The following is a 24,546-nucleotide window of genomic DNA, read 5'->3' as shown; positions in this document are numbered from 1 at the left end:
ACATCTTTCACAGATGCTGCAGATTTGTTGGCTGCGTTTGTTGGCTCTTTCCATCACATCCCAAGGTGTTCTTTTGGATTGAGATCTGGTGACTATGGGGTCCATTTAATTACAGTGAACTCAGTATCATGCTCAAGAAATCAGTTTGAGATGATTTGAGCTTTGTAACACGGTGGCTTATCCTACTGGAAGTAGCCATCAGAAGATGGGCACACTGCAGTCTTAATTAGATTAGGTTAGATTAGATGAAACGTTATTAATCCCTCGGGTGGGTTCCTCCGGGAAATTCTGTTTCCAGTAGCACAGCAGAAGTTGCATGTTACAGATACAATAAAGGGGAATGAGAGAAAGGATATAAGCATAAATATACCACATAATATAAATACAGAATATATAATAGGGATAAATAGGAATACCAGTGGATTGCACATTTGAGTGAGTCTATTGCACAGTGATTATTGCACAGTCGAATATAAGAAAGAATATTACGAATACTGCACAGTGAAAAAAAGCACTAAAGCTCAGTTGTTCCCGCCCTCCTTTGTCCCCCTGTTTCCCCTCCCTCACTCCTCCAACAAGGAGTTAAACAGCTTGATGGCGTGTGGGACAAAGGAGTTTTTAAGTCTGTTGGTTCTTGACTTTGGGAGAAGCAACCTATTACTGAATAGGCTCCTCTGATTATTCACGACCGTGTGCAGAGGATGCCCAGCATTGTCCATAATGTCCAGCAGTTTCTTTAGTGTCCTTTTCTCTGCCGCTGTCACCAGAGTGTCCAGCTTCATGCCGACCATAGAGCCAGCCTTCCTGATTAGTTTTTCCAGCCTGGATGAGTCCTTCTTTGCCGTGCTGCTCCCCCAGCATAGAACAGTACTCCAGCAACCACCGACTGGTAAAACATCCTCAGGAGCTTCCCGCAGATGTTGAAAGACCTCAGCCTCCTGAGGAAGCACAGTCTGCTTTGGCCTTTTTTATACAGGTGCTACATGTTGCATGACCAGTTTCAGAGATATGGGATAGGCATGATCAGCCTTTATGTTGTTTAAGCCAAATTCTGAACCTACCACCCAGAGATAACAGCAGATTTTCTGTTGTCCCATTTTGGTGAGCCCGTGCAAGCTGTTGCACCCAGTGCGGCCTTCTGCTGCTGTACCCAACCTGCTTCAGTGTTTAACACAGGGCTGCCCAATCCCAGTCCTCGAGAGCTACTATCCTGCAGCTTTTAGATGCATCCCTACTCCAACACAGCTGAATCAAATGAATGGCTTGTTATCAGGCCTTTGCCAAACATGATGGCATGCTGAAGAGGTAACCAAACCATTTGATTCAGCTGTGTTGGAGTAGGGATGCATCTAAAAGCTGCAGGACGGTAGCTCTCGAGGACCGGGATTGGGCACCCCTGGTTTAACATGATGCTCTTCTGCATACCTTGGTCATAAGGAGTAGTTATTTTAGTTTCTGTTGCTTTCCCAACAGCACGAAGCAGACTGACCACTCTACTCTGACAACTGGCATCAACAAGGCATTTTCACCCACAGGAACGGTGCTCACTGGATATTTTCTCCTTTTTCAAACCATTCTCTGTAAACCCTACAAGCACAACCGTGCTACATTCAAACTCTCTTATATCACCTTTCAACCCTATTCTGAAACTTAATTTAAACCTTTTGACCATGTCTACACGACTAAATGCACTGAGTTTCGACCATGTGACTGGCTGATTAGATATTTGCAATAAAACGCTGATGAGCACTTGAAGCCAACAACATGGCCGGTGAGTTGTATTACTTAAAGAGTGTGCCTGAATGAAAAGAACATAAAAAACTGAAGGATGATCTGTTTCTGTGAGACACTTCCAGAGTACTATGAAATAAAGAGCCTGAAACGGTCTGCGTCAACAAAACTTTAACAAAATGAAAAGTGCTTGAGAACAGTTTTGAACTTCCATACTCACCAAGGTTTTTGTATTCAAAACAAGATTGCTGTACTTTGTACTTGTACTTTGGAACCAAGCTGCGCCTCCTACCTTTTATTCATGTTCCAGATTGTATTATCAATATTTTATCTGTTCGAACTAAGAATATAACATGCTGTGGCTTCAGTGTGGTGACTACAGCAGCATTGACTGTTTTCACAAGCTTGTTAGGAAGCATAAAAGACCTTCTTTCATCTCTTCCAACCGCCACAAACAAAGAATCCACTCCAACGTCCTACCCAAACCGAGGAAATCAGTTTTTTTTTCAGCAATTAGCACAAGCTGTTTATTGTTCACTGTTGACATTTATTGATCTAATTTTACTATGCCATGGGGCTTCTTTTTTTTTTTTTTTTTACAAGAATTGAGTCTTTAAATTTAAAAGACCAGAGGGAAATAGCACCATATTTAGGGTGATTAAAGTATTTTAGCCGACAGCAAAATGTTTCCTTTTGATTTGTGCCGATCAGAAGCTGAAATAAATGTCTCCACCAGACCACAAAGCACCACTATAATTTGTGATGTCAGCTAACAGCTGCACCAATGACAATCGATGAAAGAGTAATTGCGACGCAATGAAGCAGAGATGAGATTTCTAGGGTTGTGGGCATGCTCTTTTGCGTGGAAGTGCATTTTTATAGTCTTTAACTTCTACTGAGAGGTTTCTATTCCACTCTATTTCATAAGGAAAGGCAATACCTTCTACTTTTACTTTTTGTAAACTATTTATATTTATTAGTCAACTGCAGGATGTGCTTGCAAAATAAGAAGCATAGCTAAATTTGAACTAAAAATGGCTAAAAAAAAAAAAGAATCTAAATCTAATTTATGCATGCACAGTCAATAACACGTATATGCATTTTGAATGTGGTTTATTTTTAAACTCTAATGTCTGACATTTTGCGAGTATTATTTGCCTTCTTGCCTTAGATGAAATGATAATGCTCACAGAATCGTATTTCCCAAAATACTAAACCTTTCTTTTGAAAAAAGAAACACCTGAAGATGTGGTATTAGTGCGATAGCTCCTTGAAACAATCCATTGTGATTGTTATATAATGCAATTTCCTTGTCAAATAAAAGTATATTGAATACTTAATTTAGACAAAAACCCAATCGATAAAGACACGTAGTCCAAGTCTGCAGGCAGGGTGATAGTTCAATTTCTTTGTTTGCTTTTGCCCTAAAACTAGGAAACATATGTTACCGCAACTCAATTTGCTTCAATTACATCTCCCAACAGCCTGCATCAGTGTCACGGCATGATGACGTGATGCTCCAGGAGTTCAGAGCATCGTCTGGGTCAATGTGGTCGTGATTAATGAGAGCAGGTTGCTAAAGAAAAGAGGGATCAGAGGAGCGCTCTTGTCTTCATGACCTCTATTGATCTCTTCAAGCCACACAATTGTCTTACACAGACAAACGCTGACTTAGAAGAGGTAATTTAAGCAAATAAAATTCTCTGTGCAAAGACTCGTGCTTCCAGCTACGAATTGCTCAGCGGTGGTGACGGCCTGATGGAAGACCGCACTAGTGTTAAAAACACAGATTCTTACTGTGAGCAGGAGAGAAAAGATGCTGGCAGTGAATCATCTTACCTTGTTAGATGTTCCAGCCTTCAAGGCTAGTGTTTCACTGCCTGTGATGAAGGGTGAAATGTACATCAAAAAAAATCACATCAGACTCTTTCATTTGGTAATCAGGCAGCTGCCTCTTCTTCTTCGCCTGTACTCCATAAAGGGGGGAAAGTGTCTTATGGCCAACCAGTGCCAAAGAAAATCCCGTTCGCTGCAGCTTACAATGTTTTAATGAAGTTAGCTCAGAATTCAGGTTTGTGTAAATGCTGCTTTTATTTTATTTTTTTTTACTGTCTACTTAAATTCCTTGAAGCACTTTAGCACTTCTAGACCAAGATGATTAGAAATTATTGAATTTCAAATGTGCTTGTTCTTTCTGTTGCATTTGTTGCATCAAAGATATAATTACTTAAGTGCACCCATCATCTTTCCCCAAAGACACAATTTCAACAAGATTTGTTAAATACTTCTTTGTTAAATAGGTCTCCTTCCTGTTATTTCCTCTGCATTCGCTGGCTTATCAATTAATCAATCAGTTTCCTCTGGGTGCATACATGATTATTTAAGTCTTTCCCTCCCCCTTTTAGCACATTTCTAACTTCTGATTTTGACACCACTGATCGTGCGATTCTAAACCTAGAGAAAGTTTAACTGGACCTGGCATTTCTGCTACTTCACTCAGTTTTATCATATTTCACTGACAGACATTTTAGTATTCATGATAATGATTCGATACCTTCTTCTGCTTCATCTCTCTCCCAGGTGGGATACCTTTAAAGGTCAATCATTGGACCTTTTCAGTTTTAATTTGAAGTGATATCAGGCCATCTGCTTAACTTTCTTTCCACTGCTATGTGAGAAGCTTTACTTCTCTCTCATGACTGTTTGGCTTCTTTTTTTTGCATTTGGGTTTTTTTACAAAGTGGATTTGTTTAACTTTCCACCATCTCAATCCTGGCAAACCTGACATTGTGGTAATCGGCCACAGCTCATTTACTAAGAAGGCCAGTCACTACATTTTCCTCTTAATAGACCACCTCTGAGAATCTTGACCTCCATTTGAGTTTTAAATCTCATATCACTTTTTGTGAACGTTTACCTACTTTTTATATTTCCACATATAATTCAAAATTCTCAGTGTATCGTATATGAAATTTCACTGCAACCCTCTTAACTTGCATTACCTCTATAACCTGTATAACCTGGTCCAAAGAGTAGCGGGTGATCCCTTTTTGCCACCAATCATCTCGCACTAAGACAGCTGGAATAGGCTCCAGCCCACATGCAACCCTGAATTGGATAAGCAGAAGAAAATAGATGGATGGATGGAATTCATTTCAAAATCTGTCATTATTTTACTACCTTAAAAGAATATTTAAGGTACCAGCATGTTGTTCCAGTTCTTCTACTCTGTGTTTAGTCACTCATGTCTGCGAGCCAGATGTTTCTGCTTCTGGGTTTTGTTACAATCTGAAAATGTATTGATTAAACAGTTTTGTATAGCAGCTCTTCGGCCTGCTTAATATAAAGGATCATTTTTGCGCAGCTGCCAGCTTGCCTAATTTAGCTCACTAAATATTCACAAAGGAGCTGATGCAGATCTCCATTTCTCACAGTTAATTTTGACATCATATAATAGCTCTTTGCATACACTTTGCAGCTCAGAAGAAGTATTGTCTCCAAATGCTGATTATGGGATAGGCAGAGTTACATTTATTAATAGAGCCTGACCCGATACATTGAGAGCAATATTATTATTACACTGATTATCTTTGGAGGCTAGTAGCACGAAATTGGAGTAATCCAAAGATATAATTGAGGTCATTTCGAAACCGTGTCACCATTACATGTTTATTTTTGTCACACGTCTCACTCGGAACAGATTTTGATTTCCAAATGAAAAGTTGGGCATGCTTTTTAAATTACAGTACAAGAATCTTACTTCTGTCTAGTTTTCCTTCTTTGGAAGCTCAGCGGGGTTCACGAAACTTTGATTAATACTTAAAAATGTGAGTTTGCTTCTCTGGACACTTTTTCACAGAGTTCTAAAAAGTAAAGTTTATTTATTGATGTCAAGTTTGATCAGCTTTCTATTTGGGTTTTAGCAACGAGAGGTTGCACTGGAGTACTGCAGAAAATTAGGCCTTTAGTATACTTTCCAGTGTTCTAGATAGAAAGTCCGTCGGGGAAAGATGCAGAAGCAAAATATGTGGGTTGAATGTTACCAGAAGACTTTGGATGAAGTATAAAAACTCCGATCCAATACACAAGTACTTCTGCATAGATTCCAACATTTACAATAGGAATGCCTTGATGTTAGGAAGTCCTTCACCTTAAACCATCTTTAACTGCCCGTCCCTCAGCACCACGCCAGTGAATACTTTATAATTATTTTTAAGCTGTGTTTGGTGATTTGCAAGGAGTTTTGTTAGGTTAGGAAATCGCCAGAGTTGCCTTCATAGTCAAGCTTATATTAATAGACTTATTACATTAAATGGTGTAATTTCGAGTGTGGATAAGGAAACAAACAATAGTCTTTTGTGAGAAAGCCCAAGTTCTTGCAACCGTGGGCACTGCCTTGTGTTTCCTTAAACAGACTGTTTTTATGGTGTTGCAATTACAGGTTGTAATAAACTGCTTTTACAGACAGACGTTTTGTTTCTGAGTGTTACAAGTTTGAAAAAACATGTAGTTCATCATTTGTTTAGTTTGAGAAATCAGTTATAAAAATCATTGATAGAAAAAAAGGCCTCAGGAGCTTCTGAATCATCACCCTTCGTTAATTTACCACATGAACCAAGTTTAAACACAAATGTGTAATTTAAACATTTGTATTCAAAAATATATACAGTGACCACCCTGTTAAAGAAAACCTCTAAAACACTTGCTTAAAACTAAAAGTACTGGATTACTGAAAATTCAACCACTGAAACTATTTTTTTTCTTACAGTAAATTAGAAAAAAAAAACATAGATAGCAACAATAATAATTTTTTTTGATTAAAGAGCTGGTGCATACCGGTGGATTCACCATTACAGAAACATAAAGAAAGATTTTGGTAGTTGGCAGCTGTGACGTAAACCTTACACTGGGTGGTGATCTAATAAATTTGTTAAGCACTGTATAAACCGATTCCAGATTGGCACAAGGTAATGCAAGGTCATAATAGCGCATGGATTGGCGCCAGATGAAAAGGATAGCCCTTGGCTAGTTGTGTACTTGTTTCTTTCCGTCTACCTTATGTTACACCATTCTTATTAAACTTTTAACCAAATGCTGCAGGCCATGTTTGCAGCATTCTGGACTCATCATGTCATATCCAAGAGAGTATTGTACCTTATTGCATTGTATTTACTGTGCATTAAAGTAGTAGCACTTTTTTTTTAAATATTTTATCTTATAATAACCTGGAATTACACAAATTGTTGTCAGTGATGTTATTGTGCTTACTTTCTTTTCTTTTTTTGTCTGTTTTTTTTTCCAGGCATGGGAGTCTAACTCAATAAGTCTTATTCATCCACGTAAATCTCTCTTTGTCCGCAGGCACGAGCATTTTTTTTGTCTGTCAACCTCAGATGGGTTGTAAATGCGATGACATGGTGCCTACTTTGTTCTGAATCCCTGTTTTCTCCCTCGATCCTTTCATTTATCCACACTCCCTCTCTCCACCTTGTGCTCATGTAGATTAGAGTTGGCATTTGGCTTCTGGAAATCCCAGGTGCAGCAAGCACAAGTGCACTTCTCCAATTGTCCTTTGTCTTTTGACAGAGCACAGCGCTAAGACGTTCCCAAGTCGAGGCCAACATAAGGTTAACAGAATGCTGATTTGATCCTAGTCACCGAGGAACTCTAAGCTAGCTTGGCTCGACTCGCCCGCACTCACATTTTTGCGAATCTAAATCTCAAAAACCAGGTTTTGTCTTGCTTAGCAGAGCCAAACAAGGAGTTTTTGGAAGCGTTGCCGTTTCCTCTTAGCTCAACATCCAGGGAAATGTGTTTTAATAGCCTGCAGCCTCTTTGGGTGTCTTTCCACACTTAGGATTTGATTGGCAGCCCAGGGGCTCAGGCAGTATTACCATAGTTATCTCACTGCACCACATTCCTAACAGCACTCACAGCCACAGGAGCTGTCTGTCACGCTTCTTAACTTGCAACCTATAGAGTTCACTCATAAAAGGGATAAACACGCAAACAGTGGCTATACGGGTTTTACAAAAATCTGTAAGCAGCTAGGTGATCTCAATCAAAGCTGGAGGTGATACAGGCAAGCTATGGTTAAACTGCAGAGAAGAATATAGTAGTTTTCTGCTATGTCACAGTTTCACATTGATAACACCGCTGTTTTCTCTTACTGCCCTAAAAAGAGCGCAGGTTAGTTTTGAAATGTTTAAAGAAAGGAACGAGAAGGTGTTTCTTAGGTAACTTTTCTTGTCATGCTTGTGGCTTAATCTTTCTACCGTGGTGAAGAGCAGCAGTAATACTTGTGTGCAGCTACTTCTTTGATTGAAGTCAGTTCTCTCTTAAATAAATTAAGAATAGTTTCCAGAAGTGCGTCTTTATGTTTTATTCCTGTACCGACCTCTAATGTGCATCATTACTAATGCAGGTTTTTAATAGTCTCACACAGTCTTGTCCACTTTGAGCAGGTATGAGACCAAAAAAAGTCAGATATGCATGTAAGGCTAATGAGTGTTCCCCTCTTTCTGTGTCTGCCTTAGAATCTCATGGGATGGATCTGTTTGCAGTTGCAGTCCATGAGTTCGGTCATGCCATCGGCCTGGTGCACACATCAGCCATAGAGTCTATCATGAGACCATACTACCAGGGTCCCGTGGGAGACCCGCTGAAATATGATCTACCCTATGAAGACAAAGTCAGAGTCTGGCAGCTCTACGGTATGAGGTTTCCATTCCCTCTGCATATCGGTGTGTGTGTGTGCGTGTGACTGAAACAGAAAAGGATTGACAAGTTGTGTAGAGTACTGTTATTGATTAATGAAAACGTGGCTGGAGTTAATTGGACCTCTTTATGGCATATGACCTTATCACACCATTCCCTGATATACAGAGTATCAGTGAGCTGAGGGGAGACTAATGATCATGAGCTGAGAATGAAGTGCAGGAAAGAATGTTAAAGGACGGGACAGAATGGAGGAGAATGAATTGAACTAAATTAAAGATAGACAGACACTAAGACAAGACTGCTATATTTGGTTGTAATAAAAGAAACACGTACAAATGATGAACAACTGAGCAAGCAATTTTTAAAAATGTGCAAAATGTTCAATTCTTTCTGGAAATTGATGATTTTTATGTGACAATATAAGTAATCTTTTTTTTTCCTACATGAAGGAATAAAACAGTGTAATTTTTTGCCACGTTTTGTTTTTCCTCTTCAAATGAAATCACACGTATCCCTCTCAGGTGTCAGAGACTCAGTTTCCCATACAAATCGACCAGGAAACCCCTCCCAGACAGCTGAACCTCCTGTTCTACTGGACCTCCCCGAAAACAGATCCACACTCCTGTAAGTAGGACACCTGGTGTGCTTTCAGCACAGTGCAAATAATTTAATGATTCTGGTAGCCTAACACATAAATGATACACTTCAACCTTTCATCTTCTCTCTTTCTGCTTTTCTGGCCTTCTCAAACACACACACAAACACAAAATTGTGGTTTATTCTTTTTACAAGCCCCCTTGGGTCTTTCTGTTCACTGCACTAAAGATGTTGGAGTGGAAAGTGTAATAAACGTCCCCAATAGATTCACCCAGAAAAGCAAAACTAAGTAAAAACAGCCGCTTGCTACCTCCAAAAGCTGTTTCTCACAGCCCTGCCAATTTAGTGCTTTCAACAGCACAACATATCATGTTCCAGATGTGGTCATTATATTGCATATTATTCTTATTGCATAATAAATTGCACATTATTTAACCATTTAAACTAATGCTATAGTCCATAATAAAGAATAAATGTTTTAATTGTTAGCCCTTTTAGCTAGATTTTATGTTTCATGCTATATTGAAAGCCGCCTGCTACCCGCTGCTTCCTGACCTCCATGCATACACACAATTTAAAAGCATTTTAAAACCAAGGAAGAATAGAAGCCCATTTTCCATCAGTAATATTGGCCTTTCACTGTCCTCATCACTCACTTTTCACCCACTCCATGTTATCATGATGCGTGGAAAAGCTATATCATGCTTGCCAAGGGTCACAAATGCTGACCACTATAGGCAGCAGAGTTTCATTAAAAGAGCTCTGAATAGAGATCTTTGTTGATAACAGGAGAGCTCTCGCCCTCCCACTCACAGTGGCAGGTCTGTAGTGCTATTGCCTTGATAATTGGCAGGCTGACCACGTCAGTGCTTTAAATCACTTATTAGCTTGTGGGATAAATGTTCTGAAAGACCGCACCGTTTCAGTGTGACAGCATTTCACCTCATATTTAGCCCATTTAATTAAAGCACATAACATGCACATTTGTGCACACATTCAGAACATCTCTCATTAGATGAGTACGATCGTGACATTTTTCTATATGCAAACAGCTGCAACTCGGTTGGATCGTTTTGGGTTCCTTTATGTTTTATGTCTAGTGGGTATGCGGCATAGTAGCGAATATGATTGTAATTGTAGTAACTTCTTTACTACAACCTTTTCCATCTTTTGTCTTCATTTCTTTTTTCTGCTTCTTATTTTTTCACTCAGACTGGCACGGGATGCTCCAGACAGATGCACCAGTCACTTTGATGCCGTGGCCCAAATACGAGGGGAGGCCTTCTTTTTCAAAGGTATTCAAATCTGAAAGGAGAAAGTCAGAGTGTGTGTGTAATTATGATTGCAGGATACAACCTTCCCAGTCCAACAAATGGTTAAATAATTTAATACAGTAAAACTAATTTGTTATTATTCTTAAAAATGGCCAAATATGGAGATCTGAAGTTACACTTATCAAAGATGGACACAGAGCAGCTTTTAAAACATGCTCTTTTCTTAGTTTTCCTTGGTTTGTAACAGTACCCAAAGGGCTGTTGCTGGTTTCCTCTTAGAATTCGTACATAGCAAAAACCTTGAAGATATTTTCAGATCAAGTTGAAGTTGCGAGAAGACATTATGTTTGCATGTGTGAGGGTCTTGTGCAGAAGTCTTCTGCAAGTTAACTGAGTCCTCTGCATAAGAAATGCATATTTGCATACTGACCAAACAAATTAAATAAAAAATAAACAAAGGAAATGGTATATGACAAATGGCCTACTAGATGAAGGCAAGTCTGAAGCCCCAAAGCTCTCATTTTGAGCACTCCAACAGTCGAGGAGTCGCTTTGTTGCTGGATTTATTTTACATTTCTTTGCGGTTGTTTTGTGTTTCTTTGTCATCCTGATTTTTCTCTGTGAGAGTATTTTGTAGGTCTGTCATTTTAGGGCTCTTTGGGTTCACTTTGGTGTCTCTTCAAGATCAAACTGTGTCTGTTTGTAGTTTTGCAGCCGCACATCTTGATTGGAGAGTCCTTTCTTAGAGTCTCAAACTGATTCGCTCGCTCGCTTGCATTTTCTTACAGTAATTCCCCTGCCATTGCCTGAGTGTCTGAAGCCATTAACTGAACTCCATGAATCTAAATTGAACCGCTAGTGAATGGTCCACCGGCGATTCCACTTAAAGATCAAAGGATGCCTCGCCGTTCTTCTAAAGGGAGAGTGTACTTTATTGTCCAACGTCAGATATGGAGAAAAAGTGTTTTCCTGGATGAACTGGGTTTTGATTGTTGTTGCAGTTCAATGTGCAACATTGAACATGTGGCGAAAAACATGAGTTAAGAACATATGGTGAAGTTAGTGAGGCTGGGCGTGGGGCCGAGCGGTGGCGCCAGCAATCAACAGGAAGCCAAGTCATGTGTGTTTCTATGAGGTTGAATAAAAGGCTTACACACTATCACAAATTCTCCAGTCCAAAGAAAATGAAGCCCAAACTGGTTGATGAACTGAATCTACTAAGCATAAAAAGTGATGTTTCTGGGGCATTAACCAGTCTGTATGGTATATTGAAAAATCAGTGGAGCAGCATTTTTGATTTTTGTTTTCTCTTTCATTTTTCATAAGCATACATGATGTTTTTTGGCTACGCTCAACTGGATAATAAATTGTTTTCCTCCTAAACTCAAGCCAAATTTTTCAATTTCCAGTGCTGCTAACTGGTTTATCAAAGTAGTTCCAGAAGAATCAACAGAAGGTAAAAAGTGCTGAGTTTGTTAATTAGCCAAATTGAAGGAGTAGCTAGCTTTTGTGATGTGACTACTGAAGATACAGCACACTCTGTGGCTTTCCTTCTAAATAAATCCTGCAGAGTATTGTTAAGAAGTTCTTATTGATCTTTACTTGCTATTTCTGTCCATCATAGGGAAGTATTTTTGGCGGCTAACTCGAGAGAAGCACCTAGTATCTCTCCGTCCTGCTCAGATTCATCGTTTCTGGAGGGGCCTTCCTCCTAATCTGGACAGTGTGGATGCTGTGTACGAGAGACCAGGGGACCACAAAATCGTGTTTTTCAAAGGTAAATATATGTAACTTTATTCGATTACTCAGTCTATATGTTCACAAGTTGTTTTTTTGCTTGTTTGTTTCATTTAGTTTAGTTTGTAATTGTGTGGATACATCCTATCATATAAAAGGTTTGATTTTAACCTCTATGTTCATCACTCAGGTTTAAAATACTGGGTTTTTAAAGACAATAATGTAGAAGAGGGTTACCCTCGTCCAATCAGTGACTTTGGCTTGCCACTGGAAGGAGTGGACGCCGTCTTTGTTTGGCTGCACAACGACAAAACCTACTTTTTTAAGGACAACCGCTACTGGCGCTACGATGACCACTTGCGACGTATGGACCTGGGCTACCCTAAAGACAGCTCACTATGGAAGGGGCTGCCTCCACACCTGGATGATGCCATGAGGTGGTCTGATGGTGAGTAGACATAAAAACCAATGTTTATTTGTATGACTTTTCATCAAATTGACAGAAGTTGGCTTGCTGCCTGTATAATCAGTACTTCAATAAAACAAATCACTGAATGACACAGCAAAATATATACATATATATCTCACTGTTACTGTAGTGGTTAATCCACCAGTATGCACAAGGTTTAAGACTAAATTGTTTAATAAAAAAGCTTTAAAAAAAGCTTTTTTATATTAAGATGTCAAATTACAGTTATTGACTTGTATTCTCGAATAGAAAATCCCCCAGTCATCGCTGCAGATGGACGCCCCGCCTTCAGCCTGAAGTTTCTTCCTGTTAAAAGGGAGTTTTTCCTTCCCACTGTCGCCAAGAGCTTGCTTATTAATGTAATCTGATTGTGTTTCCTCAACAATCAGATTACCCCTCATATTGTAGGTCATTTTTATTGTGGCACCTTGAGGTGACTGTTATTGTAATTTGGTGCCATATAAATTAAATTAATTAGAGTTTTCAGAGAAGTCCAGTTTGCTAAGTATAAAAACATGAATTCATTTATCTTTAATTTAATAAGGTCTAATAAAATTCAGATTCATGCACATTTATTAAAAATAAAATATATATATATATATAAGTATTAACCGATTTCTTTGCCATGACACTTAAAGTTGAGTTCAGGTGCATCCTTGTTTCTGCTGATCAGATGTTTTGACAACTTGACTGAAGATTTGGAAATGCACACATCTGTCTATACATTTTGTTTTCTATTTTAAATCTTTGGTTTTTAGTTTTATTATTAACATATCAAGCAAACATTTTTTCACTTTGTCACTATGGAGTATTGTGTGCAGAATTTTGAGGTGAAAAAACAAATTAAATCCGTTTTGCTTTAACATGAAAAATGTGGAACAAGTGAAGTGCTGTGAATACTTTTCAGATGTTTTTTAAAAGAGAGGCTTAAAGAGCTTTTAGAGGCTCCAGAGGGGCTCTGAAACTCAGGGAACATTTGCATTATTCTGTGCATCGTTCTGGAGTCGTGGAGTTTGGGAGATTTGGAGAAATACATACAGTGATATGTTTTATAAAGCAGATCAGCCCTTCAAAAAATAAATCCATGCTCACATGTTCAGACTTTTGTTTTTAATGATTAAAGTAAACAGACACGCACATTCATCTACACAAAATCTCACATTCACATACAAACTGTACACGAAAATGTGACTTACATATACACCACAACAAGAAGCCAGAGCCCCATAAAAGGTGAGCTGGGGTTATAGTAAATGTAATGTAAACCCATATATTTACCTTGCCTACGGACCTTTTGGATGTTACTTGCTGAAGTTTCCAGACAACAAACTTTTTAGATTACAGACACTGAACCAGGCTACCAGAAACGGCTCGCGAGGCAGGCATCCCGGCTTGCCGAAAACAGCCTTGACCTTTACACTGCAAACACAGCGTAGAGTTGTGTTGGCTGTTATGAATCCACAAGATTCAAGTAATCAGTGCTGCCACTGTGAGCTCGGTGGACATGGTCAGATACGCTGGGAACAAACCATCTGAAAAAAGGCTAAGAAGGGATGACAGGATCTCCGGTTTAATCAAGAAGCTCCAGCTGAGAATGTTCGTGCTGCATTAGCCGCAGCAAAATCACCATCATGCTGTCGATCCTCTTCTGCAGATCCGTGTTCTGATGCCGCTCTGGCTGCTGCTGCTCCAAGATGAAAGTAGAGTTTATCTTTGGAGCAGTCACTCTGTTTGTCTTCTTTAAAATACTTGAAAGGAGGTAGAGTGTGAAAGAAGGCAAGGGAAGCACTGTTGATTTTACCTCGTTTGGGCAGCCATGCATTTCACAGACTGCCCTCATTGCATCAGCTCTCGGTTCAACATCAGTTATTATTCTACAGCCATCGGCCGCCCTGGTAAGCCCTCTTATCACTGAAACAAGGTCTCTTTCTGTCTCACATGCAAACACCAGTATACACAGCATAAACACAGAAGTGCACTAAGGGAATCATGTAAATAGGCACTCTACTGATCTCCTCAGACTAGTAACATCCTGCATTTTTTACGGCACGTTTAGTTTTTTACTTGATGTTAGTTTTTGATTTGAACATCTTAATTTATTTTACTTATCTCGTGTATGCCTACACATTTTATTTAAGTCTTAATTAAGAAGCAATTGTGTAAAATCTGTTAGCTGTGTCACTGCATACAGACAAAATTAGCTTAGTGAACTTTGGATTGTAACATATGCTGGTGGAAAAAAATCCTAAAGGATGCTTTGTTTTTTTTGCTATTTTCGCAGCAGTGATTTATTCCACACTTGTGTGTGATTAGCAACACGATTGGCTGGATTATGTTTCCCAGTTCAGCTGTAATTTAGAAGATGACTATGTGTCATGCAGCAGCCATCTTTGGCATTTAAGAATCATAAATAACCACTCATCACTTAAACAGAGTGCTCAGTTTCTTTCCCTTATTTACATCTGTGTTATTAATTCTTTCAGATTTATATTATTTTCTTTATGATAGGAATTTATTATTGCAGTTTTAGCATTTGGTAAATTCGTGTGATTTATCATTTTGCCAGAATGCACATACTCACAGTCGATAAAATACTCTTAACTACTGTTCATCTTGTGATGGGAACACACCACCTGTGAGTTTCTTGACTCACAGGTGACTGACTCAGACTGACTGCACTAACTCTCAATTAGTGAATGTTTGGAAATTATTTCCATCTAATTTATGAATGTGGACAGATTGGAAGGTCGTTGCGGACTGTTTAAGGGACACAGTTTATTGTCATATCATCACTCGAAGTCGCTTGAAGGACAGCAGCTGAGTCTGAGTGGTCATACACCTGGTCCTTGTCTTTGAAGGGACGAGACTGCAAGGTCATTGCACACAGTCGCAGGGATTTTGGTCACACCCTGGTCTCCAGCTATTATTTTCACTAGTGTGAATGTAGCATAAGAGTTTGTAGGAGAGTGACCACTTAAGCGCTGTTCTGAGTGTGCGTGCCGTCCTCACATAGACAGCAGCCTGCACTTCTTTTTTACTTACTGGCTTTCTCATTGGCCACAGCCAGTACTCCAATCTTTGGAGAGTGTAAGTGCTCAACAGTTGTCACCGAGTTGTTGAGCATGACAAATGTTTCATTGCAGCAGCACGGGCACTGCCTTCTGTTTGTAGATAATTAGTCCAGTTCCAAAATGCAATTATGGTCTGTGACATTTTCTATTTCCATGCTGGATAGACAACAGAGGTATTGTTTTCTGCTAACCGCCCCAAATTAGCTCCCAGTGTTTATGACATATGGTTAGCCACTAACCCTTCAGAGTCACTTGACAGCTATTTGAAATAGTCATCAACAGTTACCGATGACCTTTTCCCAGACATAGCTCAGCATATTACCAAAAAGCATCATTCCACTTAATGTTTAACCAAGTCAGAAGTGCTTGTTTTTGCAGAGAAGTGCAAGCTTCAGTGACTATTGGGATTTGCTAGACACTATGAGAAATAAGTGTTTCATACTACGCTGTGTATTACACAAAGAGACATAAATATCAGGTGTCAGATGTTTTTGTGACACGTGCGTTGCCTGCCTTTGTTTGAGTTTTAACCAGAAGCTGGTTAATCTGGTACAAGAATCAGTCACAGAGTATTCCTGAAATGTCAGCATCGTCAAAATGATGGGGAGTCTCTGCTCTCATTTATAAAAAGAAAAACGTTTGATTACTTTGCATTTAAGATATTCATTTGTAATGCCCTCTGTGTGCAAGGATAGCTGTCGAGCGTCTTTTTAGCTTTGTCATTTTTTTGGTCGTTATAAATTTTAAATCATCGCAGAAAGCCTGATCTAATATTTACACACAGAAATTTAAATGAACGGCTGCTAAACCAAATAAAACAGCTCAAATACATACTGTGTGTGTGTGTGTGTGTGTGTGTGTGTGTGTGTGTGTGTGTGTGTGTGTGTGTGTGTGTGTGTGTGTGTGTGTGTGTGTGTGTGTGTGTGTCCCTCCCAAGCCCACACTCCTGTTAGTTTCTCTGAAAGTGGCGAGCTTTACGCGAGGAGGTGGGATAATGTGATCATTTCTGGAGCATGTCACGCCTGAATGTGCCATGTCAGTAATGTTTATGGACTGTGTGCATCTGTGCCTGTAAAACATTCTGGTCTTTTACCTCCTGTAAAAATGCTGAGTACCTTCTTTAAGAACCACACACGTGAAAATATAAGCTTGTGCGAGCTCACTGCTCTTCCAGCAGAATTATGGTTGGCATTAGCGCGGCATTACCCATTGTGATGAGGCATTATTAGTTTGTACTGACAAAAAAAATCTTAATAAATAGAGAATTCATTTTCAAAAATCTGGTGCTTAGTGTTGGGTATGTATAAAGAAATGCACGCTTTTCTTTGGCTTTGGGGTTTGTAGTATGCACAGAATAAATTAACTAGTAGACTGAATAGTGTGACAAGTTTATTCTAAAAGTAGCAGTTTTTGATTTCACATTGAAACTGTAAAGTTTTTGTCTGCCACTCTTAAAATTTCTTTCACAATTAGAAAGCGTTTTATGATAGAATTTAATCACAGAACAGCATGCATGGACAATAATATTAGACTTAATGAGTAAAAGACTATGAAATCAGAAAAGCAGCTGTCAGTTGGACAATTAACAATAAGCCGATTTTGACACCACATCCATGCTTTGATAATTAAATGGAAAAATAATAATAACCTGAAACAAAGCCTATGCTATGTAAGTCTACAGGCACTAGGTACACCCTTACTACTGCCATAGGATTAAAAGGGTAAGTAGCTGCCAGGTGCTGCTAATCAGATGCACTTGATTAATTGATCATCAGCGAGTGTGAGCACCTCAATTAAAGCCGACATTTTAGCAGTTTGCTGGTCTGGAGCATTCAGCCGTTAACACAATGCCAAGGAGGAAAGACATCAGTAATGATCTCAGAGAAGACACTGTTATTACTCATCAATCTGCAAATGGTTATAGGGCCATTTCCAAACAGCTTGAAGTCCGTTATTCAGAAGTGGAATATATTCAAGACAGTTTCCAATATTCCCAGGAGTAAATGCCCGGGAAACTCACTCCGAGGTCAGAAACTGCAGAAAAAATCCAAGAGCTACATCTCAGCCTCTACAGGTCTCACAAATCGTGTTAAATGTTAAAGTTCATGATAGTAAAATTTGAAAAAGACTGAAGCATGATTTGTTTGGAAGGGTTGCTTTGTTTCTTTTATGTTTGGTCATAAGCACCACATTTGGCAAAAATTAAACAGAGCGTCAGAGCACAAACATCTAACACCAGCAGCAGGACAAAGAGCCCAAGCACATTAGCAAATCTACAACAAGTTTAGCTGTAAAGAAAAGAATCAAGGTGTTGCAATGGCCCAAAGTCCACACCTTAACCTAAAATCCTGTGCTGGGACCTTAAAAGAGCTATGCATGATCATAGAGATAATATTTTAGGTAAAGTTCTCCAGAATCACACCACCAAAGTATTATATTAACAAGGTCCTGACATTTGCTTTGACTAGGCAAACGCTTCAGAGCTACAGATGATCCTCAGATGCAGGAAAAGGGTTGCTTGAAGTTCCTAAATGGTTATTAAAGGTCAAAAGCAAACAGTAATATTTTCTGGTAGAGAAAAAAAATGTTTACTTTTAGTTGCATTGTTTTGGAAGCCTTTGTGAAGCAAAGCCCCCTGAAGAATGTGTCATCCATTTGGCTGTCCATATTAGGCTTTGATTAAGCACTTGTTGTAGTTAAAACTGGCACAAAAACAGCTAATTAGCCAGAGGTACTTGGTTGTGTTTTTCAGGCCACTCTCAGCAGGAGTGAGCAACATTACTGATTTCCCCTGCAGCAACTCCCAGCTGAATGTGTGGAAGCTCTTTTCCCTGTCAGGTGTTTAGAGGTCTGTGTTGCATCTGAGTTGTTACCAGCTTCAGAGGTCCTACACCAAGCTCTGTGCTGTGCATAGCAATAGGCAAATCACACAAAAGGTAAGGCCCCAGCAAATCAAAGCTTCGTGTTAGGGCACATAGGAATGTGTGCATTTATATAAACAAGAACACAGACAGTCACGTATACTCTATATACACCTTTGGGCATTGAAACTTAAGCTACATCAAAGCTTTTTATCTGCCTTTAGGCTGTTTCCAATAGGATAAGGAGAGAGAAACGAAGAAGATGGGAAGATAACTCATGGTGAGCAGCAGTGAGAATAGAGTTGAGGAGAGACACAAGCCATGGAAGAATTCACTTTTAAGAGCTAAGAAGAAAAGAGAAAAGACTTGATGTGAACAATGCTGAAGGGGACAAAAGCAGCAAACGAGGAGCCACATCAGTTATACGCTTGTCTATCTCAGTAGATTCAGATTTTATGCTCCCAAGCAACTGTAGAAGCATGTCTGAGGGAGGCAAACTTATCAAATTATTGTGCTGATCGTTACCTTACATCACACCTTACAATGCGTGCTTCTTTTTTGCATAGTGCATCACATTTGATGTAATTCTGGTCACCTAACATGACACAGATATCAGCGAGAAGCAGCTAGTGGGGAAGATGTTAAACGGTGCATAACGTTAGCTCCACGGGTTGAGAAAAATGTCTCAAGTGTGTCAAAAAGTATAGTATGGGTTTCTGTAAAGCTGTGCTTTTGTGTGTATCAGGTGGGGTTAAAGTGGTGTACAGTGTGACCTGATAAATGGTCCTGAACAAAACCGTCTACAGCATGTGAACAGTATGTCAAAGTCGTGTCCTTAAGAAACAGGAAGAGATATATGAGACATTTGATCCATCTACTGTTCACTCAGGCCTCATCAGAAATGGTCTCAGTGAAAGGATGGCTGTCCAAAAGTCCTTCTTAAGGAAGTGAAGCAGAGTCCACAACATCTGGACTGAAAATCAGTGACAACTGATGATTCCAATTTTCAAATGTTCAAATTTTTTGGTTTATCAGTATGTATGTGAGTGCCAGAACCTCTTCAAAAGTTTACTTTTCAATGGACTGGTGGCTGTCAAGAAGCCCGTCTTAAGAAAGAAAAATTGAGGTGTGCCAAATTACAGAAGAAGTGGATTGAAAATGAGATGAAACAGGTTTTATGGAGTGACGAATCCAACTTTCTGACTCAAAAAGTTGTCGAAGGAGGTCAAGAGAGCATGGTTTGGGGCTGAATTTCAGCCACTGGTGTTGGAAATATTGTCAAATTGATGGAATTGTGAATGTAGAAAAGTACTCTCAGTACTCCACCATTTGGAAAGTGTCTGGTTGGCACCAGTTTCATTTTTCAGCATAACAATGATGTACTGGGAGAGCGGTAAAAACATACCAACAGTATCACTCATGGATTGGCCTCCCCAACGGGCACATTCAAAATCAAAACTTAATGTTCTTGCATTGAGGTCACTGCCTGCTAACCACTACACCTCTGTGCCACCCTAAGTTTATTCTGGTTTCTATGTTTGTATCATTAGCTCAGAATACATTTGATATATGCTTGATTTTGTACATTAAACTTAAAACTCATTATGTATTGCAGCAGTGCACACAGGCAGCGCTTCACTCCTGACAAACTGTCAAGGCTGGTTTTAATCTTTACGTTTGATCAAATGCACATTTTTAAAACTCTGAACATCTTTTTTTAACTTTTCTGGAAAATTATAAGCAAGCACTTAATAAACAGTCAGTTTGCTCCCTTCCCAGTTTTTAATTCCTGCAGCTTTTAGTGCAGAACCTCAGCCTTCATAACATCCGCGTCCCTGACCAGATCACTGGAACTAATAGCCCATTATGTATGAACTAACAGGCACATTTCCTTCTTGGGATGATTAACATTTTCCAGTCATTACTTTTGTGCAGGCTTTAACACAAAAACTGGGGGGTTTTTTTCCTGTTGGTCTCCTCGTAAATTCCAAGTCATTGTGGGTCATTTTGGATTTCACCAGTGACATCACACGGAAACTTCTATAATCCTGCTCATATATTCACTTGCTGTGTTTTTAATACAGTTACTGCAGCCAACTTTCCACCTTACGTGCGATTTAATATTATATTGTTTCTCTGCTCTATGTGATCTTGTTCTGTTTATTCACATCCAAAAATATAACAGTATCAACCCTGTGTCCTCCCCCTCCCTCCCTCCCTCCCTCCCTCCCTCCCTCCCACTCTCTCTTAAGGCTCGTCCTATTTCTTCAAAGGGAAGGAGTACTGGCGAGTGCCAGGCAGTGACATGGAGGTGGAGGCAGGATACCCCCGCCTCATCGCAAAGGACTGGCTGCTGTGCACAGAGATGCAGTCGGACTCTCCGGACACACAGCCCAAAAGCACAGAGACGAGAGTCAACGTGCAAAATCACCCAGATCACGCGGAGAACGGATACGAGGTGTGCTCCTGCACCTCGGACACCGCATCGCCTTTAGGCGTCCGCCCATCCCCGTCTCCCGTCTGGCTGCTGCCGCCACTCTGGACGCTGTCACTGGCCCTCCGCTCCGAACTGCTATGATGCTAAAGCATGGGACACAGTTCTCAAGCTGGGTGCAAGAGTTTAATTATTAGTGAAGGGCCAGTGGACACACACTAAAGTACAAACTGGAAATTTCTGCTCATATAAGTATTGATTGGTATGTTTTTACCATTATTTTGTTGTTATTTATTTCACATGCCATTTGATGGTCATCTAAAGCGCCTTGCAGTTTGGGATGTACATACCAGTATCATACTATCAAACTAAGGTACCCCTGACAGGTATCAATGCATCCACAATGATAATGTTAGTGCCGTACTTGACAAATTGTTATATCTTTTTTGTTTTAGGTTTGTTTTTGTTGTTTTTGAATGGCTAAAAAGGCTTAACGCTGAGAAGACTAAATGAGTAGAGATTGTTTTTTTCATGTGCACCAAGTTTACAGCAATAATGAATGGCATTTGTTTGATGTGAAGTGGTTAAAAAAAATAGAAACATTTTAATAAGTGACACCATGGAATCTGGTAATGACAGACATTTTTGAGAAATATGCTTCCTTGCTGAGAGTTTGATGAGAACATTTGCTTTAGAAAGACCAGGAAAAGAGGGGAATAGCTAGCTGACCTCAAGCTCATTGAACTAGCATTGTTTTTATCATTTACAAGTCATTTACTTGCTTCAAGACATTTTTTTTTTTACCTTCCAGCATAGCCATAAATATTTAAACACCTATCTTCGCATCTAACTATCAGCAAGAGAGTAAAGAAGCATATTTTCCAAAGAAAAAAATTGTGCCTGGAAAGTAAAACTTCCTACCAGGCTACTATATGCCTTTCAAAACCCTGTCCGTCAAATCTATTTTTTTATCTTTCGTTTCAGCCTGACTGCAGTTAACATGATGGCGAAGTTTAGGGTTCTGATTCACCTATCCCGGAGAAAAATAGTATTTTTACGCAACCTGATATAAAAAACCCCACAGAACGGCTCAAGCCAGGGTAAAGAATGACATCCTGGGATATAAATACTGTAGTTAGACAGTTGACTGACACCCCGGCACATATCGAGGCAGCCTGGCAAAAAAAAAAAAAAGTGCCCTGTGGATGTGGTGTAGATAGTTTGTAGATGAATGGCCCCTGTGGGATCCTGACAGCCAGGCATAAATGGCACGCTGGATGGCAACAGGTAGATGAGTGGCATTTGAGGTTGTAAACAGGCAGGCAGGTGAATACCTGCTACAGCTACATGCAGGAAAGGGCACTCTGGGATTTGGAAAACAGACAAACGAATGTTATTCATGGCAGAAAGTCTCTCTCACGGCTGCTTAGTGCCATTATCCTTGCTTTGATCCTTTACCTAAACTCCCACACTCTTTGAGGAAATGATGTTCATATATCTACACAAAGTCGTTATTTTCACCAGAAGCATTCCCTGCCATTATCAGAGGCAGCATTTGCCTCTGCTTTGTTGTATTTTTTGTAATTAATATGGATAGATCGTGAGTCCATATTTGCTTTGATCAGATTACAGCTCACGGTTTCAATCCCAAGTTCCTCCTGGTGACATCATTGAAAAACCTCACAAAACAGCAACCAGGTTTATTGTTGCTGGTATATTTACCTGCAGTTTAAATATAGACACAGATATATTTCAATGGAGATGTTCCATGGGTACTTCAATCCAAGTGGACTGTGTATATTTCAAGCTGTGTTTTCTAATGTAAAATATTTTTGTAGAAAAAACATTAAAGAATCCGAATGACTTTATTGGATGACTGTGGTGAATTATTTCAGCTACTCGATCATGTGGGCGGAGTGTGCAATTATTGAGCGGCACTTGAAAAGACGCCCAGGTTTGGAGGTTATGCACTAACTGATATCTGCTCTCCATCTTGCTAATGTTCTTAAGCGTGTTGTAATGGTCTCTGCTGCACATTTCAATATAGGTCTGCTGGCAGAGACAGGCAGCTTTATTGGGGTGTGATGGTTACTTTCACTTAGCCACCACAGAAACTGCACGGCACATTGTACTCACTCAATCTTGGCATGTAATAAGCATGTCATAAGCATTTTTATGTAACCTCTAATTATATGACTCTATAGGGACCTATAAGTTGGAACAACTGGTTAAGAAAAAGGATGGATGTCATCCTCAAAAGTTGTTTGTAGTTGGATTTTTTATGGTTATTATTTTTAAAAAGCTCATAAGAGTAATTCTGGGGCGTTTAAGCTGTTAGAATACATCCAAGTGGGAACAGTAATCACAGAGAAATAGCATAAAATGTTTTGCTAGAGGTGGCACGGTGGTGCACTGATTGGAACTGTCACCTCACAGCATGAACGTTTTGCATGTTCTCCCTGTACCTGTGTGGGTTCTCTCTGGGTACTCCATCTCCCTCCCACAGTCCAAAGACGTGCACATTAGGTTGTTTCTTAGTTGGCCATAGGTGTAAATTTGGGTATGGGTGATTGTCTGCCTGTCTACCTGCTACCCTGAATTGGATGGATGGATGGATGGAATATGGTCCTGGAATATGCATGTAGCCCTGAAGGATTTTACTGCTTGTTTTGTGAGCTGACCAGAGGGGTTTGCCAGAGTGTCATCGATGGTATCTGCCACCCTTTAGCTTTGCTCCTGGGCAGATGATTATACAGTGTATACACTTTTTTTTTCATGTGAAGTACAGTGGAGGGGTAACCTACTTAATCCCTCTTTATCCAAACACGTTTAGGTCCTGTTATGCTTTACCCATGAGTGGCTAAGATAGACACTGAAGGTAACTGCAAAAAAACAAAAACAAATGGCTACATACACCCCCGGGCCTCGGACCGGTACCGGTCCGTGAGTCGTTTGGTACCGGGCCACGAGAGTTGAGGCTCAGGTGTGAAATGTATGGTGTTCAGGGTTTTTATCGGTTTTCAGCGTTATTTTGTTATCGTTTTTATCGTTTTTATCGTTTTTATCGTTAACTCGGTTTTCCTGGGTCTTTTCACGTGTGTTATGAATAAATCTTCTTTTTTTCGGTACCGGTACTAGTTTTATTTTGTTGTATTTATCCGCGACACCTTTTTTTTTTTTTTTTTTTTTTTTTTTTTTGCCTGTCCCGTTTGGCTCTTTTGCCATCAGAATTGTTGTCTAAAGGCAAAGAAAGATGCCCAACGGATTTACTTTACCAAACTGACCATCCCAGCCTTGCCGTAATGGTCCATTTGATTCACCTTTTATTGTTTATTTTATTTTCACTTACTGAATACGGGACAGACTTGACTGGGGGAAAGAAGGGGAGAAAAAAAGAGGGAAAGAGAAACAGCTGAGAAGAGGGACGGGGGAGAAGGGCAAAAGACAAAAACCAACAGAACGGGCAGAGAAAAAAAAATGCATATATCAATCACCTGGATCACCTGCTGAGAAAGAAAAAAGAAAGCAAGCAGAAGAGAACAAGAGTAATAGAATAAACAACATCACAATGATATATGGGAATATGACAGTAAATACTAAATGTTAAACATTATTGTGCAGCACATAAGATCAACAGAACACAGTGTGCTTT

The 24,546-nt window shown here is 39.6% G+C and overlaps 1 protein-coding gene across 1 annotated transcript in view; it reads left to right on the top strand.

Moving 5' to 3' along the window:
* The window catches only part of mmp17a (matrix metallopeptidase 17a), a 100,129-nt gene extending 77,367 nt beyond the window's left edge, over nucleotides 1-22,762 (top strand). Inside the window, exons 5-10 of the mRNA XM_026174043.2 lie at nucleotides 8,268-8,444; nucleotides 8,973-9,075; nucleotides 10,261-10,343; nucleotides 11,947-12,099; nucleotides 12,250-12,507; nucleotides 20,713-22,762. Of these exons, the coding sequence (XP_026029828.2) occupies nucleotides 8,268-8,444; nucleotides 8,973-9,075; nucleotides 10,261-10,343; nucleotides 11,947-12,099; nucleotides 12,250-12,507; nucleotides 20,713-21,038 (1,100 nt within the window). The 3' untranslated portion in view covers nucleotides 21,039-22,762. The remainder of the gene's footprint in view (nucleotides 1-8,267; nucleotides 8,445-8,972; nucleotides 9,076-10,260; nucleotides 10,344-11,946; nucleotides 12,100-12,249; nucleotides 12,508-20,712) is intronic.
* The last annotated feature ends 1,784 nt before the right edge of the window (nucleotides 22,763-24,546 follow it).

Source organism: Astatotilapia calliptera, chromosome 7 (assembly GCF_964374335.1).
Source record: "Astatotilapia calliptera chromosome 7, fAstCal68.1, whole genome shotgun sequence".
In the NCBI taxonomy this organism is placed as follows: domain Eukaryota; kingdom Metazoa; phylum Chordata; class Actinopteri; order Cichliformes; family Cichlidae; genus Astatotilapia; species Astatotilapia calliptera.
Note: the sequence above shows the minus strand (reverse complement) of the source record. Positions and strands in the feature narration are given on the sequence as shown.